Source organism: Anomaloglossus baeobatrachus, chromosome 7 (genome assembly GCF_048569485.1).
Source record: "Anomaloglossus baeobatrachus isolate aAnoBae1 chromosome 7, aAnoBae1.hap1, whole genome shotgun sequence".
Classification (NCBI taxonomy): Eukaryota; Metazoa; Chordata; class Amphibia; order Anura; family Aromobatidae; genus Anomaloglossus; species Anomaloglossus baeobatrachus.
The window spans coordinates 120,643,820-120,662,419 of record NC_134359.1 but is presented as its reverse complement, the minus strand read 5'-3'; the positions used below and the strand labels follow the sequence as shown (position 1 = coordinate 120,662,419).

The window sequence follows — 18,600 nt, the reverse complement described above, 5'->3', positions numbered from 1 at the left end:
GATTGTGTGTTTGTGTGTGTGAGAGCTGATGTGTGTGGGTGTGCAATAGCTACAGGCCCTGCCGCTCAGTGTCGGGTGAGTGTAATTGCCGGGTGCCGCTGTCTATAATGAAGTGTCCTGCAGTATCTGTAACCTTATTTAGCTGCACAGACACTTCATTATTGATCCGCGACTAGGGCTTATTTTCGGGGGAGGGCTTATATTTAAGCCTTGCTCCGAAAATGCTGAAAATCCCTGCTAGGGCTTATTTTTGGGGGAGGTCTTATTTTTGGAAAAACACGGTGTATATATACCCATCCTGGGCCCCTTCTGGTATATATGTGAAGCCCATCTGCAGCAGTCGCCAAGGGACATCCCTCCACCTTCAGGGATTCCACAGGGTCTTCTTTTGGGTATATATAGCAACAAGTATGTCGGTTTTGTGTATATATATATATATATATATATATATATATATATATATATATATATATATATATATATATATGAGTCGTGACGCCACTCACGGTTTGCAGTCAGGGATATGGGTGACCCCGCCACTGCAGGTTTAATGAGCGTCTGGGGCTGATGGAGTCTGCAGTCGGATGGTGTGGCCTCCCGTGAGTGAGGCTGGCCCCAAGGCCTCGGGTGTGTAGAACAACAGGTCCCAGAATAACTCAGACTCAATCCGGAGAGTCTTTCAACTTGTTTTTACTCACTTTTGCTGTATTCATGAGGTAACCTTGGCGATGCTGAGACAAACCAGGTAGAACCAGGAACTCCTTCAGGCCGATCTGAGGGTAACCATTAACTCACCTTCCTAGCACTTCTTTTTTTCGGATAACCCCTGACTTGAAGTACCGTGGGGTCTTTCCAGGGAAGTCGCTACTGCCTTTTCTCCCCTTTTATATATATATTCCCCTCCTGGGCACATTCTGGTATATATGTCCCCATCCTGGTTTCTTTACCCTTCCGTGGTATATATCCCCTCCTTTCTGAGCCGTGATGGATTTCAGGTGGATGTTCTTTCTCTGACGTACATCCAGCTGAAGTCAGGGACTGGGGTCGGCAGAGTCCCCACCACCACACTGTTCATCCTGTTCCTGTCTTCAGCTCACATAGTGCTTACCTTTCCTTGCTGGCTGCTGCGTCCTTGCCACCTGTGCGGCTCTCTAATGTCTGCAGAAGTGTGATGAGGTCACAGAATGATGACCCCATCACGCTGCTGAACACTGGTCTGTGGGATGATACGCCAGTGCCCCACTGACCTTGCCTACTTTGCATGCGATGCCCCTGAAGCACTTTGCATACAAATTAGCCATGTGTAATGGCAGTGATTGGGCCCCTTTGAAGAGGTGGGGCCTGGCCAGGGACCGGGGCTTAAAAAAGGTAAGTATATACCTGTTGTATGTTGCTAGATTGCTGGAGCTTTAATGCAGCAATTAAAAGACAACTGCAGACTAGGCACCTTCACCAAAAGCCAGTAACATATGGTGGGCTGTTATTGAACAGAATCTGTCAGGAGGTTTTTGCTACTTCATCTGAGAGTAGTATGATGTAGGAAAAGAAATCCTAAATCCAACGATGTACTGTATCACTTAGATTATTGGCTGCAGCCATTCTGACACAATCAGAATTTTTAGCTTTAGCCATGTAGTAGCGCTAAGAGAGTTGCCCCTGCCCACATCAGGCTCTCTATAGAGATTGAGCATTGACAGTGAGGTGTCAGAGGTGGGTGCATGCCGGACTGCCCTGCTTGTAATGTAGCACCCATGGGACAAGAGGTTAACTGTTACTCGTCACCGGGTCCGTGATGTCACGGGTGGCCCTGCCCGGCTTCTTGGCCCCGAGGTGTACAATTGTAGCGCCAGATCCCGAGGGGGGCGCTCTCTCTCACATCTGCCCAGCCCCAGCATGGCCCCCACGCGCACTCCCGGTCCCAGCCTCCTGCAGCGACGTCCTTCCTCTTACCGGTCCCATGGCTCTGCAGGCTCTGCTCCTGGTTCGGGTCCTGCTGTGCGTCCTGCTCACTCCAGGGTCGTCCTGCTCCAGGGGCTGCTGCAACCTCTTCCTGTCTCCCGGGCACACACAGATCTGCAGTAAGTGATTCTAGGCTGCGCACAAGGCCACGCCCCCTTTCTTAATGTGGTAGCGCCCCATTAGCTGGAAGTGACCTCAGAGGTCACCTGTTACCATATGGGTATTTAAGTTCGCCTCCCCTGGCAGTAGGCGCCCGAGCAACGCTCCTACTAGTGCATTGCTAGTGTTCAGGCCCTTGAGAACTATCCTTTGTATCCATGCATCTTCTACCTGTTGCTAATCCTCTGTCTCGCTGTAGTGCCATCTGTACCATTCCCGCTGTGGACGTCACCGTGCCATACCTACAGTGGACGTCACCGTGCCATACCTACAGTGGACGTCACCGTGCCATACCTGCCGTGGACGCCATCAGTGCCGTACCTACTGTGGACGCCACCTGCAGTGAACATCTCTGGTGCCATAACCATGTACTGCCGGCTGCGGACGTCACACCCTTGTTACACCTGGCCTTACAGAGACTTCTACTACCGGTTCCTGGCCACCGTGCATCTAGGCCCTTTGAGGAGGAACCACACAGTCCCTGTATAGGGGTTCGCTGCTGGTCGTCTTCTCAGGGGAGTCCGGTGCACGGTCCAGTGGGTCCACCTCCGGACGCTCGCCGCTCCTCGGGGACTGTAACAACAATAAAAGGGAAAGGATGATGGTGGATGAGATGATGGGGATAGTTTGTCTCGTGATGCCACCTGTGGTACGCGGCCAGGGTTTAGCAACCACTGCGGTCGCTGTCCTTTGGGGCTGATGGTGTTGCAGCAAGAGATGTTTCTGCTCCGCACAGGTAGAGCGGTCCCTGGGGAGGATGATGAGGGCAGAAGTAGTGACTGACGCCGAAGTATGGGGCGAAGGCGTTGGCAATGAGAGGCTGAGTCAGCTGCTGTGAGTCCAGGTATTTTTACTCACAGTTCCAATGCAGCCTCAGGATACCGGTCTCTGCCATGATGGGCCCAAGCCAATCCCGAGTAGTTTGGAGGTAACCGCTGTTGTTCCTACTGTGTGTCCTTTCTGGTCGGGGTCCCACCAATCCCGTGGATGGAATGTGTAACGGGCTGCAGGTGTTTCCTGCACTCGCTGCAGACCCTAGAAACCCCGGTAGCTGTAGAGAACCTGGGCTGTGCAGCCTGCTCCAAGCCACGGGTCTTGTAGTGCTCCCAGAAGTGAAGGTAGAGAGAATGTGCCTGGACCGAAATGACGACTGTGCTCCTCACCCCAAGCTATGCCCGGGGCTAACTGACTATGTGTGGAGATGCTCCTTCCTTTTCCCCAAGTGGTGCCCGCCCCCAGGTGGTTGTCTTAGTGACTGGGAAAATCCCATGTCTTGTGATGGCTACTCCCCATCTAACCCAGGTCAACCCCTGGTGGGAAAGCACCTAACTGTGTGTGATTTGTGAATATGAGAAACACCAGCAATTAACCTCTTCCTTACCCAGGATGAGCACTGCACCTTAAGTGAGGTGAGAAACACAGGAGAACAGGAGTAAAGTGCAAATATAAATTACTTTATTGAGGACATACACAACAAGGTGATTAAAAGTAAAATGGTACACTACCATAACAATAGGGACAAATAAATACCAGTCCTGATGAATGACTTTAATAACAGCCCACTATAGTATATCAAAAATGATTGCTACACTGAGTCTGTGTAAATAGTGGCTGGAAAATAAACAAAGATTTTACTCAGGACCGAGTATAGAGCGGAGGTTATTTGGGACAGGGACTGCGGTTGAGGAAGCAGCACAAAAATCAATCATGGATTCTCCACCATATAGTGGGGAGAAATCATGGTGATAATAAATGAGACACCACAGGAAAGTTGAGGCTAATCCTATGATAGTAAAACTGAGAGGTAAGCAATCAGAGAATTAGCAGTATACATAATTACATACCTAAAGTGCTTAGTGCAGTGGAAAAGTACAGCAGTGTACTCAAAGTGCCAGCAGCCGAAAGCGCAGTCCCACGTCAGATGAAGACCCTAGAAGATGCCCAGAATCTCCATCCGACGCGCGTTTCGTGAGGTGTATGTAGCTTCATCAAGGAGGGGAGTCTAAGACTTAGACTTTAGGTATGTAATTATGTATACTGCTAATTCTCTGATTGCTTACCTCTCAGTTTTCCGGTTGAGGAAACAGCACAAAAATCAATCATGGATTCTCCACCATATAGTGGGGAGAAATCATGGTGATAATAAATGAGACACCACAGGAAAGAATGAGGCTAATCCTATGATAGTAAAACTGAGAGGTAAGCAATCAGAGAATTAGCAGTATGCATAATTACATACCTAAAGTCTAAGTTTTAGACTCCCCTCCTTGATGAAGAAGCTACATACCCCTCGCGAAACGTGCGTCGGATGGAGATTCTGGGCATCTTCTAGATTCCTCATCTGACGTGGGACTGTGCTTTCGGCTGCTGGCACTTTGAGTACACTGCTGTACTTTTCCACTGCACTAAGCACTTTAGGTATGTAATTATGTATACTGCTAATTCTCTGATTGCTTACCTCTCAGTTTTACTATCATAGGATTAGCCTCAACTTTCCTGTGGTGTCTCATTTATTATCACCATGATTTCTCCCCACTATATTGTGGAGAATCCATGATTGATTTTTGTGCTGCTTCCTCAACCGCAGTCCCTGTCCCAAATAACCTCCACTCTATACTCGGTCCTGAGTAAAATCTTTGTTTATTTTCCAGCCACTATTTACAAAAACTCAGTGTAGCGATCATTTTTGATATACTATAGTGGGCTGTTATTAAAGTCATTCATCAGGACTGGTATTTATTTGTCCCTATTGCTATGGTAGTGTACCATTTTACTTATAATCACCTTGTTGTGTATGTCCTCAATAAAATAATTTATATTTGCACTTTACTCCTGTTCTCCTGTGTTTCTCTACTATCATGAGTAGTGCTGGCATCTCTCCTACCTCACCTTGGTTGGTTTTGTGTCCATTGTGATGGCTCGTATTATGAGATGTGTTACGTTAAGTGAGGTGCAGTACTCTGAAGCAACTGAAGCCTCAGTGGCGCCACAGTAACATTGTAGTGAGAGCAATGAGAAGTCCTGTTATTTGAACAAACATAGCAAATAAACAATAGATTGTACCTTGATAAGACAGGAATCCCTAAATTCAGTGTTTTAAACCTTGCAAAATGCTGTCTTCAGATTACATAACAAAAACCTGCTGACAGATTCTTTTTAAAGGGCTAAAGTTTCTTTTCAATGACTGGAAGAAAATAATGAAACTCATGAGAACTTGATATAGACATAACAGTAAGAAAAATGTACAAGTTTAACTATATAAAGAATAACATTTATTTGCTGAAATCAAATGTTCATAAATATTTCTATGTTTTTACAATACACATAAGAGCTAGTATAGAAAAAAGAGAAATGGAAAGCCGCACCGATAGTCAATTCCCTAGAGTCTCCATATACTTGTGTTGTATGTAGTGCATGCTATACTACTAAAGGATAACTGAAGTGAGCACCAATATGTATATATGTATACAGAGTGCAAGCCAAAAAATACATAATCAATAAAGATGAAGGCTGCACATGCAATAATATGATAATTGTATAATGCTACAAGCATGCTGACAATTATAATGAAAAATGCAATTTGCTAACTGGAAAGTGAACATGTGAATCATGAAATGCATACCTGCGAAGACTAATAGGAAAAAAGAGATATTTAGCAATCGCATTGATCAATGTAACTGAGCCCCAATACCTCGCCAAGGATTGCTAAATATCTCCTTTTTCCTATTAGTCTTGGCAGGTATGCATTTCATGAATCACATGTTCACTTTCCAGTTAGCAAATTGCATTTTTCATTATAATTGTCAGCATGCTTGTAGCATTATACCATTATCATATTATTGGATGTGCAGCCTATACTGACATATTTGAGTTATTGATTATCTTTGTGTGACTTTTTCAATTGAACCAACTTTAAGGGTTTTTTTCACTATAGATAATTGAACAGACGGCAGATCCAGAGCAAATGCTGCTACCGTACCTCAGAAGAAAATGTATCCTTTATCTGCATTGGGGCTTCCGTGCTGAACAGACAAACATCACGGAAGCCAAGGACTGACCCTGCACATGACACTGACGGTTCTCAATGGACCCCATTGACTACACACACAATTTGAAGTAAAGCCTCGTTCACTTCTAGGTTTCTGCATTGCTATTCCAAGAGTTTCCAAAAACACAGAAAGCACATGACTTAAGAATGTGATTATACATTATCACATTTTACTATATTACATTCAGCTGATTTCCTCTTGGCAGGAGCCTTGCCGCTGGCACATAGTAATAACACAATGCACTATATTGTTATACTATAATCCACTTCTGTTTTTGGGTTGTTTTAGTTAATCATTTGCACTACCATAACTGAACTCCTAATAGTAGTAGTGATAGCAGTAAAACTATTACTATTAGAGCTAGTACAATATTTACAGAATAAGGACAATAATAAAACTGTGTGACGTCAAGTCAAAGATTGACAGAAGAGGGATTTCACATAACAGTGAGATGGGTTTCCAATAGGTGAAGGTGTCGCGGGCGGAGGAGGGGATGCTGCGCTCTCCCACTGCTCGGTGGTGGCTTGAGCGGTGGGCCGGATCCCGGGGACTTGAGAGGCGCTCCTCGCCCGTGAGTGAAAAGGGTGGGGATTGGATTGTGGGGATTTGGTTATTGTCTGTGACGCCACCCACGGTTGTGGTGAAGTTGTGACACCACCGCTGCTCTGGACGAGGATCCCGGGAGCGGTGACAGGGAGCAGCTTTGATGTTAGTTCTCCCCTCCATGGGTAGGGGGTTGGTTGTCCCGGGGCCCGGTGATGTGGTAGGGAAGGATGGCAGGCGGGTTACGGGGCCTGGTGAGGTGCAGGGTCGCGGGGGCAGCGCTGTGCCGTACGGCACGGTGGTACTCACTCAGCCAATGATGAGGACACAGTTCTCGGTAAAACACATGGCTGCGGTGTTGTTTCTCCCGGCAGGTTGATGGTGACTGCCTTTCCCTGCACCTATGTAGTGTAACGGTTCCAATGGGTTCCCACCGGTAACCCGCTCCCCAGCTTGGATATGGGTTGAAGGAGCCCCTTTTGCCCGCAGGCTCTGGCCCTGGGAACTTTAGCCTTGGCGGTGACTGTGTTTCCCTCTCTCGGTTGGACGGTTGCCTTCTGTCGGGACTTGGCTGCTGGGAAACCCAGGAGGTTCCCTTCGCTAACGGATTTGGCAAATTCACGGCAACTCCTAGCCTTGCCGGGGTCCGTAAGCCCCTGCCGGTTGGTGCTGGCTTCTCTTTGCGTACCGGTCCGGTACCGCCGGGCCACCGCCCGTCCACGGTCCTTACGGTAAACTCCAATAGGCCACTCCTGCAGACGGTCACCACCGTCTGCCAACCTTGCTGATCCGTCCAGGCCACACACCTGGACCAACTTCAGGCTGCTTAACTGCCACTTTCCTCCTTCCACTTTTTCTTCTAACTCTAATCTCTCTCCACTCCTCAACTCATCTCAACTGAACTGCCTGCTTTTCCCGCCTCCAGGACTGTGAACTCCTCGGTGGGCGGGGCCAACTGCCTGGCCCACCCCTTGGTGTGAACATCAGCCCCTGGAGGAAGGCAACAAGGGTTTTGTGTCTGACTTTCGTGTGCCTGACCGGGAGTGTGGGGTGTGTTGGTGTTGTTCTCTGTGGCCCCTGGCTTGTCCAGGGCGCCACATTCCCCTTTAGTTAAATGCAGACCGTCCGCGGGCTGCCCGTCCATCACTGGTTTTATTTTTTTACAAACTGAAAAATATGAAAAATGGTAAACACATTACAAATATAATAACATCTTCCCACATCGGGAGGTACTCTTACTTAAACGTTGCAAACAGTTACGGCTTCCACTCTCTCCCACCCAAGCAACCTGGCCCTGATGCTGCCCCTAAGCAAACGGGCAGCACCCCTTGACTCCAGTCCAGCACAAGTTGCCCGAGCGGGTTCTGTCCTTTTCAGGGGACCCACGTCCATGGGGAACCCCTGAAACCCCCAGAGGATCGCCACCGGTTCCGGTGGTGGCTGGGCCCCAGCCTGCTCCACTGCGGGCCCTTCCTCCAATTTGCCTCTCCGGAGGCGGTAACGGTGAAAACCCTGGTGTGAACATCAGCCCCTGGAGGAAGGCAACAAGGGTTTGGTGTCTGACTTTGGTGTGCCTGACCGGGAGTGTGGGGTGTGTTGGTGTTGTTCTCTGTGGCCCCTGGCTTGTCCAGGGCGCCACAAAGGCACATTGATTAATACTAAACAGAAGTGGTACTGTGTTGACATAGAAGTCAGTGTTACAATCCTGATTACAATGCCTAGTGCCTGTATTGTGCCTGATATATGGCGCTGGGTGAAGGGACAAGTGAAATGGTTCTTATCCAAATATGGATGAGACTTTGGAGCTGATGATTCAAAGCAATTTCACTAGAATTCTGGAGTCATTTGTTATGAAAAGTCACAAACGTTTTGTGCAACTTGGAGAAAATTTAGATACTTTTGCCATTTTCACCCCAGTTTCTCCCAGATCTTCCAAAATGCTGGAAGATAAGGCTCGGCAGAGGCGTGATACCACAGCTTGTCTAAGGGGTACTTCTCACATAGTGAGATCGCCGCTGAGTCATAGGTTTTGTGACGTACCAGTGACCTCATCAGCGATCTTGCTGTGTGTGACACTAAGCAGCGACCTGGCCCCTGCTGTGAAATCGCTGATCGTTACACACTATTCTGGTTCATTTTTTGCTCGTTGGTCTCCCGCTGTGCAGCACACATCGGCGTGTTTGACTGCAGGAGACCAACGAGCACCGACTCTGTGTAAGCAGCGTACGCTGGTAACCAAGGTAAATATCGGGTAATTAAGCAAAGCACTTTGCTTTGTAACCCGATATTTACCCTGGTTACCAGCGTACACCGCTTAGCACTGGCTCCCTGCACACATAAACAGGGTACACATCGGGTTACTAAGCAAAGCGCTTTGCTTAGTTACCCGATATTTACCCTGGTTACCAGCATACATGCTTATAGGCTGCCAGCGCTGGCTCCCTGCACACGTAACCAGGGTAAATATCAGGTAACTAAGCAAACCGCTTTGCTTAGTAAACCGATGTGTAACTTCGTTACCAAGCGCCGAGTCGCTGGTGGCTGGTGGCTGGTCGCTAGTGAGATCTGCCTGATTGACAGCTCACCAGCGACCATGTAGCGACGCACCAGCGATCCTGACCAGGTCAAATCATGGTCGGAATCGCTGGTACGTCGCTTAGTGAGACGGTACCCTAATTAATGACGAGATATGGCATTACTTAAGCCAGTCGCTGACTGGAGAAAGGTTTGTGTCGAGGCACAAGGAGGCAAATGGTGCACATCAGACACTCCTGATTCATTAAGAAAATCGAGTCTTGATGATAGGGGCCTTTGATGTCAAACCCAACAGAAATCTTCTACAGAAACAAATGTGCATATTCCAGGCAATGTACAGTAGATAAAAGTATCTTCACTGTTTTATTCTAGTATCATTTTTAAAATCAGTCTAAAAGTGTAAACCACATAGAAAATATTACAAAGAGAGATTACTGCATTAACCAACATGTTTCCTAAACACACTTATACTCACGTACATGTTTAAGGACAAGTACATGTCTGATGCATGTGGGTTAATGCAGTGATTCATTTGTGTAACATTTTCTCTATGGATTTTGTCTTCTGATTTTTAAAAATATGACTAAAATAAAACGGTGAAGAAGTTTTTTTCTGTATTGGCCGGACTATCCAATGTGTGTCTACTGTTTACACTTGCAGGGAAGCACTGCATCCGTAATAGCTGATTGTTTCTGAAATTCCTTTTTGCTATCTTGGTGTTATTATGTCCTAACACTGTCGTCATAATTTACATAGTGACCTATGATGAAAATATACGGTAAGTCATAAGATGTAAAAGTGAATCAGTCACCAGGTTTTGTCTCCGAATCTAAGAGCAGCATAATGTAGAGACAGAGAGCCTGATTCCAGCGATATGTCACTTACTGGGCTGCTTGCTGTAGTTTTGATAAAAATCACTGTTTTCTCTGCAGGAGATTATCACAAGAGGACAAGTAAACCTGCTGCCAGGTAGTCAAGCATGTTCATGAGTTCTGTATAACTCGCCCTCCACCACTGATTGGTAGCTTTCTGTGGACACTGTATATGGGCAGAAAGTTGCCAATTAGTGAGAGCTCAGCATTCAGATACAGTAACTGCAAACGCTGCAGCAGATAAAACAGGGATTTTATCAAAGTCGCATATTGTCACTAGAATCAGGGTCTCTGCCTCTACATTATGCTGCTCTCAGAATCGGTAGCAAAACCTGGTGACAGACTCCCTGTGAGAAGTTAATGTGTGGCGCCCTGGCGTAGCCAGGTCGTCACAAATAACATACAAACACCCCCCACCCCCATCAGACAGGGACATCAGCCAAACAAAAACCCTTGTTGCCTCCCTACAGTGTCTGATGTCCACACCAGGTGGGGCGGAGCTAAGCGGTTGGCTCCACCCACTGAGGAGTTCACAGGCCTGGAGGCGGGAAAAGTGACAGAGTGTAGGAGTGTGAAGTGAGAGGAGTAAACACTTGGGTGTCTGGGTTTGTGGCCCAGGCACTAACAGCAAGGTTGGGAGACGGTGGTGGTCGTCTGCAGGAGTGGTGGCGCAATGTGGAACCGTAGGACCAGGGACGGGCGACGGCCTGCCGGTACCGACCGGGGAGCAAAGTGAAGCCAGCACACACAGGCAAGGCCATCGGACCCCGACCAGGCTTGGAGCCGCCGACAATAGTCAGATCAGAATGTGACTGGAACCCCAGGGGTTTCACAACAGCAAAAGTCCCGATTGAAGGCAACAGTCCACACCGTGAGTGTATACAGCTACCGCCTAAGGCTAGAGACCCAAGGGCCAGCGTCTGCGGGCAAACGGGCTCCTCCGGTACCCATACACCGGGGAGCGGACTACCGTTGGGAATCCATAGTAGTCAGAAAGAAAACATCAAGGTGCAGGGAAAGACAGCCGCCATCACCTGTCCGGGGAAAAGCACTGCAGCCAGCTGCGGGACCCGTCCATCCAGCCGTTTGGTTTACCGAGGACTTTGTACCTTTCTTGCTGAGTGAGTACACCCGTGCCATCCGGCACCGCGCCGCGCTGTCCCTGCAACCCTGCACCTCACCAACCCTGCCTCCCCGTCACAACATCACCGGGCCCCGGGACCACCGACCCCTACCCACGGAGGGGGAAAACAACATCCCAGCTGCTCCCTACCATCGCTCCCGGGATCCCCGTCACCAGCAGCGGTGGTGCCTATCTTCACCACGACCCGTGGGTAGCGTCACGGACTAAATCCCCCAAACCAACCACCCCTTACACTCACGGGCGAGGAGCGCCGCTCGAGTCCCCGGATCCGGCCCACCGCTTGAGCCACCGAGCAGCAGCAGCAGCCGCAGCAGCGCCGGACCCGAGCGTTAACGAGAGCGCAGCAGCGACGGCGTCCTCCCCGCCCATGAAAACTTGGCGTCACAAACAGGATTGAACCCCTCTACTTACCAGTAGAAGTGCTCCTTGTGATCTCCACCGGCGGCGTCCGGCCGAAAATTTTGAAGTGCCGCTATCTTGGCGCGAAAATCTCCCGCTCGAGCATCTTCTCCGAGCAGGGAAGGCGCGAAAGCGAAGCCCCGCCCCCAACAAACAGAAGTGCTGAAGAGTACCAAGGGGGCGCGAGAGTGTGTCTGCCTGATGTAGCCGAGGCTATAAAAGCGGAGACGCCAGGACTTGGTTCCTGGAATACGGCCACGCATGATGTCCCGTCCGTCCGGCACCACGGAAATCCCCGAGCCCACGCCAGGAACAGCAGCGTGGGTGGAAGCCCGGACCGCATAGATGTGCTGCCGCCTTCAAGCCCAGGTCCGGTTTTTGATGGAGCGCTGGGTGGCTGAGATGGAGGAAGTGGCGGCGGCCGTGCGGAGACGCGAGGTGGAGACAGAGTTGGAGGAGCGGGTAAGTGTGTCGCCCGTGGATAAGGGGTACTGAGATCCGGGCCACGAGGTCACTTCTGTGGGTATCACGGTGGCGTGACCCGGTCTGTGATACCAGGCTCCACAGTAAAAAGGGGGTTAGGTAAGGGAGATTGTCCGTGACGCCACCCACGGTTGTGTTGAGGTTGTGACACCACCGCTGCTCTGGACGGGGATCCCGGGAGCGATGACAGGGAGCAGCGTAGTTGTTATGTCCCCTCTGTGGGTAGGGGGGTTGATGGTCCCGGGGCCCGTGGAGAGTTTTGGAGCTGGCAGGCGGTCGTAGCCGATGTGGGTGCGGTCCAGCGGGGCCCGACCCGGGTGCGTGGGTCTGCCAACGCCCCATACTGGGACAGGGAGCTAAACCCGTTGGGCCGGGAGATTGCCGCTAGAAAGCAGCAGAGGGCCGAAGTGCTGGCGTGGGTGATCCGAGAAAAAGTTGCACTCCGTCATGCCACCTTTCGGGTGCGGGGCCCAGTGTACGAGGGTCAAGTCCGGCAGTTTGACCAAAGAAGGGGGTTTGGCTTCATCTATGAGCCGGGCCTGGAGACTGAAGTATTCGTGGCCCGCCGTGATGTCAATTCACACCTCCCCACGGGCCACCCAGGTCGTGATCTACTGCTGGGCGACCTAGTGACTTACACCCGCCACTGCAGAGAGAGGGGCTGGTTCGCCCTGGATGTAAAACAGAGGAAGAGCCACAGTGAGCAGACGCGGCCCCAGCCCCCTCCTCCACCAAGCCGTCCAGATGTGGATCTGTAGGAGGTCTCAGAGGAGTATGACCTCAAGTAGTGGCAGCGGTCCTCCGTTGCAAGCAGTTGTCCCCCGTTGGGACCCTCAGCAGTGTGATTGAATGACTCTAATGAACCGTAACATTTACCTGATTATCTGTGTGATTATTCCGGCCGTTGCCGGCAAGTTGTCCTCGGAGGGACCGTGTGTTTACAACCTGCATGAGAGACTACTCATGGACATGGCCAAGAACTGGCAGGCCACCCACGAACTTGTGGGCCTGTAAATAAGTTGAGGGTTGATTTTCCGTGGAGCCGCCTCTGGAGAGGCAGATTGGAGGAAGGGCCCGCAGCAGAGCAGGCTGGGGCCCGGCCACCACCAGGACCGGTGGCCATCCTCCGGGGGCCAGGGGTCCCCCAAGGACGTGGGGTCCCCTGAAGTGACAGCCGGGTGCGAGTAACCGTACCCGTTCCCGCTCGGGCAGCCTGAACCTGGACTGGGGTCAAGGGGTGCTGCCCACTTCTTAGGGGCAGCATCAGGGCTAGGTTGCTTGGGTGGGAGAGCGGAAGACATCCGTCCGTCATTATTAAAAATGTTTATATGTGCAACGTTCAAGTGTCCTTACAAGAAATGCTTATGTTTGAAAATGTTTTACATGTTTATTCATCTTTTTACAGTTGAAAAATAAAACCGGTGATGGACGGGCAGCCCGCGGACGGTCTGCATTTCACCAAGGGGCAATGTGGCGCCCTGGCCTAGCCAGGTCGTCACAAATAACATACAAACACCCCCCACCCCCATCAGACAGGGACATCAGCCAAACAAAAACCCTTGTTGCCTCCCTCCAGTGTCTGATGTCCACACCAAGTGGGGCGGAGCTAAGCGGTTGGCTCCACCCACTGAGGAGTTCACAGGCCTGGAGGCGGGAAAAGTGACAGTTGAGTGTAGGAGTGTGAAGTGAGAGGAGTAAACACTTGGGTGTCTGGGTTTGTGGCCCAGGCACTAACAGCAAGGTTGGGAGACGGTGGTGGTCGTTTGCAGGAGTGGTGGAGCAACGTGGAACCGTAGGACCAGGGACGGGCGACGGCCCGCCGGTACCGACCGGGGAGCAAAGTGAAGCCAGCACACACAGGCAAGGCCATCGGACCCCGACCAGGCTTGGAGCCGCCGACAATAGTCAGATCAGAATGTGACTGGAACCCCAGGGGTTTCACAACAGCAAAAGTCCCGATTGAACGCTACCCGCCCACACCGTGAGGGTATACAGCTACCGCCTAAGGCTAGAGACCCAAGGGCCAGCGTCTGCGGGCAAACGGGCTCCTCCGGTACCCATACACCGGGGAGCGGACTACCGTTGGGAATCCATAGTAGTCAGAAAGAGAACATCAAGGTGCAGGGAAAGACAGCCACCATCACCTGTCCGGGGAGAAGCACTGCAGCCGGCTGCGGGACCCGTTCTTCCAGCCGTTTGGTTTACCGAGGACTTTGTACCTTTCTTGCTGAGTGAGTACACCCGTGCCATCCGGCACCGCGCCGCGCTGTACCTGCAACCCTACACCTCACCAACCCTGCCTCCCCGTCACAACATCACCGGGCCCCGGGACCACCGACCCCTACCCACGGAGGGGGAAAACAACATCCCAGCTGCTCCCTACAATCGCTCCCGGGATCCCCGTCACCAGCAGCGGTGGTGCCTATCTTCACCACGACCCGTGGGTGGCGTCACGGACTAAATCCCCCAAATCAACCACCCCTTTCACTCACGGGCGTGGAGCGCCGCTCGAGTCCCCGGATCCGGCCCACCGCTCGAGCCACCGAGCAGCAGCAGCAGCCGCGCCGGACCCGAGCGTTAGCGAGAGCGCAGCAGCGACGGCATCCTCCCCGCCCGCGACAAATGCACAAAGTAGAAGCAGGTGTCAGTAGCAAAGAGTCACATGCAAGAGGCTCCAGAGTTACACAGGGATTCCTAAGACCAGTTTCAGACGTCCGCATTTCAGGTACGTGTGACATACATTTTTAACATGGATACCACACATACCCATGTTATTCTCTGAAGTTACACATACGTCTGTGTTTTCACACGGACAGTGTGACCCCGCGTGGCCCCGCACATTCACACGGATACATGTCCGTTTTTTCTCCGGCATCAGGGGTTTCACACAGATCGAATACTGATGTGATCCATGAGACATCAGTGTGACATGTACCAGAGAAAACACGTGTCTTTGAAATAAATAGATTTTCTATATTCCCCTGTATCCAGCGCTGCTGTCTTCGGCTCTGCTGTCACTTGCTTCCAACCACCGCAAATTATGCTCATTGAATATTTACTGCACCTTGGACCTGGAAGCCAGAGCATCTGGGACAGCATTGCCAGTGACAGGTGAGTATCCAGCAAGCAGTGTGTGTGCGGTGACGTCCAGGAGGTCAACCGAGCTCCCGATGAACTCTGATGAACCTGTGAAATCATTATCGTCACACCCGCTGTAGCGCAGGTGTCGCAGGGGTATCATCAGGATGTCATCAGAGTTCACTGGGAACTCCAATGATCTCCTGGATGTCCCTGCACACACACTGCTTGCTGGATACTGCTTCCAGGTCCGAGGTGCAGTGCATATTCAATGAGCATAATTAGGGGGGGTTGGAAGTGACAGAAGAGACAAAGACAGCAGCGCTGGATACAGGTGAATATAGAAAATCTTTTTATTAAAAAGGCACGTGTTTTCTCTGGTACGTGTCCCACTGACGTCACACGTATGCAAACACAGATGTCACATATGTAAGACACACGTATGACACAAGTATGACCATACCCATGCCATGCGTGTGGCTTGTACCTGATTAAACATGGATGATTGAAACTGGCCTAAGACTAAAGGTGTCTTTACACACTACGAGATTGCTAAAGCGATCTCGTTGGCGTCACGGAATTTGTGACGCACATCCGGCCGCTTTAGCGATGTCGTTGCGTGTGACACCTATGAGCGATTTTGAATCGTCGCAAAAACGTTCAAAATCGCTCATCTGTGACATGCCCCCCTCTTCCCAATTATCGTTGCTGCTGCAGTAACGATGTTGTTTGTCATTTCTGCGGCACCACACATCGCTACGTGTGGCACCGCAGGAACGACAAACATCTCCTTACCAGCATCCACCGGAAAAGGAGGAAGGAAGGAGGTGGGCGGCATGTTCCGGCCGCTCATCTCCTCCCCTCCTTTTCTATTGGGCGGTGGTTCAGTGACGCTGCTGAGACGTCGCTGTAACGCTGAACGAACCACCCCCTTAGAAAGGAGGCAGTTCGCCGGTCACAGCGACGTCGCAGGGCAGGTATGTGCGTGTGACGCTGCCGTAGCTATAATGTTCGCTACAGCAGCGATCACCACATATTGTGCCACCGACGGGGGCGGGTGCTATCGCTCGCGACATCGCTAGCCGATGCTAGCGATGTCGCAGCGTGTAAAACGGCCTTTAGTTTCCATGGTGAATATATACTGCGTCTCATAGGCTGCATTATTTGCTGGAAGTGTAATTAATACAGCCATTGTTCTGCATGCATAGTGAATGAGCTTTATCCAAATCTCTTGCCCACTGTACGGAAATCGACCTGCAGTACAATTTTGGAATCCACAGCATGTCAGTTTCTATTGTTGGAATTACAGGTTTAATTTATGGATTTTCTTCTTAGATTTGAATTGGCTATGAAAATTCTGTAGATATAAAATATATACTCTTTTTTATTGTGTTTCTGCTGCAGAACTGTAGTAAAAACACAATCCGCACTTGAGTTTATCAATAAGGCTATAAAGGCTAGGTAGGTAACGCAGCAAACAGGGAATCAAAACTAATCTTATTTAAAACTTGACCTGCCAAGAAAGCAATAAAAATGCAAGTAACCTAAATCAGTAAATTGACGCAGAATTTCTGCTGCAAATTCACAACATCAAAAACGCCCCAAATTTACACAGTGGGAGTTTAGACTAACACTGCCCGATATCTATGTATTGTGCGCCCAATCTGACATGTATTATCTTCTTCTAGATGCCGATATTTTACATGCTACTCTATAGTTACACCTGCATTTTTAGTGGGATATAATCTTTGATGTAGAAAACTCAGTGAATGTTATTCCTTGACATTTTTTTGCCAGTGAGGTTGACAGGAACCAAATATGGCTGTGGAGAAGGAGGCTGCGGGTCCTGCACTGTGATGGTATCTCATATCCACCCTGTTTCCAAGAAGATCCAGTATCCAATTTACTGATTAATAAATTATACTATGAATTCCATCTAGTTATACTATATTTTCTCTTCAAGTTATAGTAAGTTAGAGACACCTAGTGGTCGTATTCCAAAAAGCAGAGGTGCTACCCATGAGGCTGCAGATGGTGATACAGTATGGAGCCACATGATTGTTATATAGTGTAGTCCTATAGATGTTTGTTATATAGTGTGGTCCTATAGACTTTTGTTATATACTGTAGTCCTATAGATGTTTGCTATATAGTTTGGTCCTATAGATGTTTGTGTTATAGTGTGGTCCTATAGACATTTGTTATATAGTCTAGTCCTATAGATGTTTGTTATATAGTGGGGTCCTATAGACATTTGTTATATAGTGTAGTCCTATAGATGTTTGCTATATAGTGTGGTCCTATAGATGTTTGCGTTATAGTGTGGTCCTGTAGACATTTGTTATATAGTGTGGTCCTATACATGTTTGCTATATAGTGTGGTCTTATAGACATTTGTTATATAGTGTGGTCCTATACATGTTTGCTATATAGTGTGGTCCTATAGATGTTTGCTGTATAGTGTAGTCCTATAGACATTTGTTATATAGTGTGGTCTTTTAGATGTTTGCTGTATAGTGTAGTCCTATAGACATTTGTTATATAGTGTGGTCCTACAAATGTTTGCTATATGGTGTGGTCCTACAGATGTTTGCTGTAGAGTGTAGTCCTATAGACGTTTGTTATATAGTGTAGTCCTATAGATGTTTGTTATATAATGTGGTCCTATAGACGTTTGTTATATAGTGTGGTCCTATACATGTTTGTTATATAGTGTGGTCCTATACATGTTTGCTATATAGTGTGGTCCTATACATGTTTGCTATATAGTGTGGTACTACAGAGATGTTTAAAACCTTAACAACATCTAGTCACTATTCAGCCAATGCCTGTTTATTGCCCATCTGCTCTCTATATGGTGCAGCAATTACTACAGTGGAGGGGATTGGAAGCACAGCAAGCAGGTTGCATCCAGTACAGGTAACACCGTTTAGTTTGATTTAGTTCTATGTATAAATATTATAGATTATATTACACTGTCACAATATATGTATACACTAGCTGTAGTACCTGGGCGTTGCCCGGGATAGTAACTGTCTCTCTGTCTCTCTCCCAGTCTCTGTCTGTGTCTTTCTTTGTCTGTTTCTATCTCTCTGTCTGTATTTGTCTCTGTCTGTCTGTTTCTATCTCTCTGTCTGTATTTGTATCTGTCTGTCTCTCGCTATCTCTCTGTCTGTATTTGTATCTGTCTGTCTCTATCTCTCTGTCTGTATTTGTATCTGTCTGTCTTACATTATTTGAACTTCAGGAGCATCATGTGCACATGGCTCGAGTACACTGATGGTAGTTCATTTATATGAATAGTGGTGTATTATATTTATAACATTAAATCTACTTGTATGCTTAAAGGTTTACAGCGTGTGTGCTATATGCACCTTGG

The 18,600-nt window shown here is 49.1% G+C and overlaps 1 protein-coding gene across 2 annotated transcripts in view; it reads left to right on the top strand.

Moving 5' to 3' along the window:
* Window positions 1–18,600, top strand: part of LOC142245186 (aldehyde oxidase-like) — a 314,224-nt gene that overhangs the window by 50,884 nt on the left and 244,740 nt on the right. The window contains exons 2-4 of one of the 2 annotated variants that reach the window (XM_075317641.1): window positions 6,053–6,110; window positions 17,019–17,115; window positions 18,032–18,140. In XM_075317641.1, the coding sequence (XP_075173756.1) occupies window positions 6,053–6,110; window positions 17,019–17,115; window positions 18,032–18,140 (264 nt within the window). The remainder of the gene's footprint in view (window positions 1–6,052; window positions 6,111–17,018; window positions 17,116–18,031; window positions 18,141–18,600) is intronic. The other variant, XM_075317642.1, reaches the window with a different exon arrangement.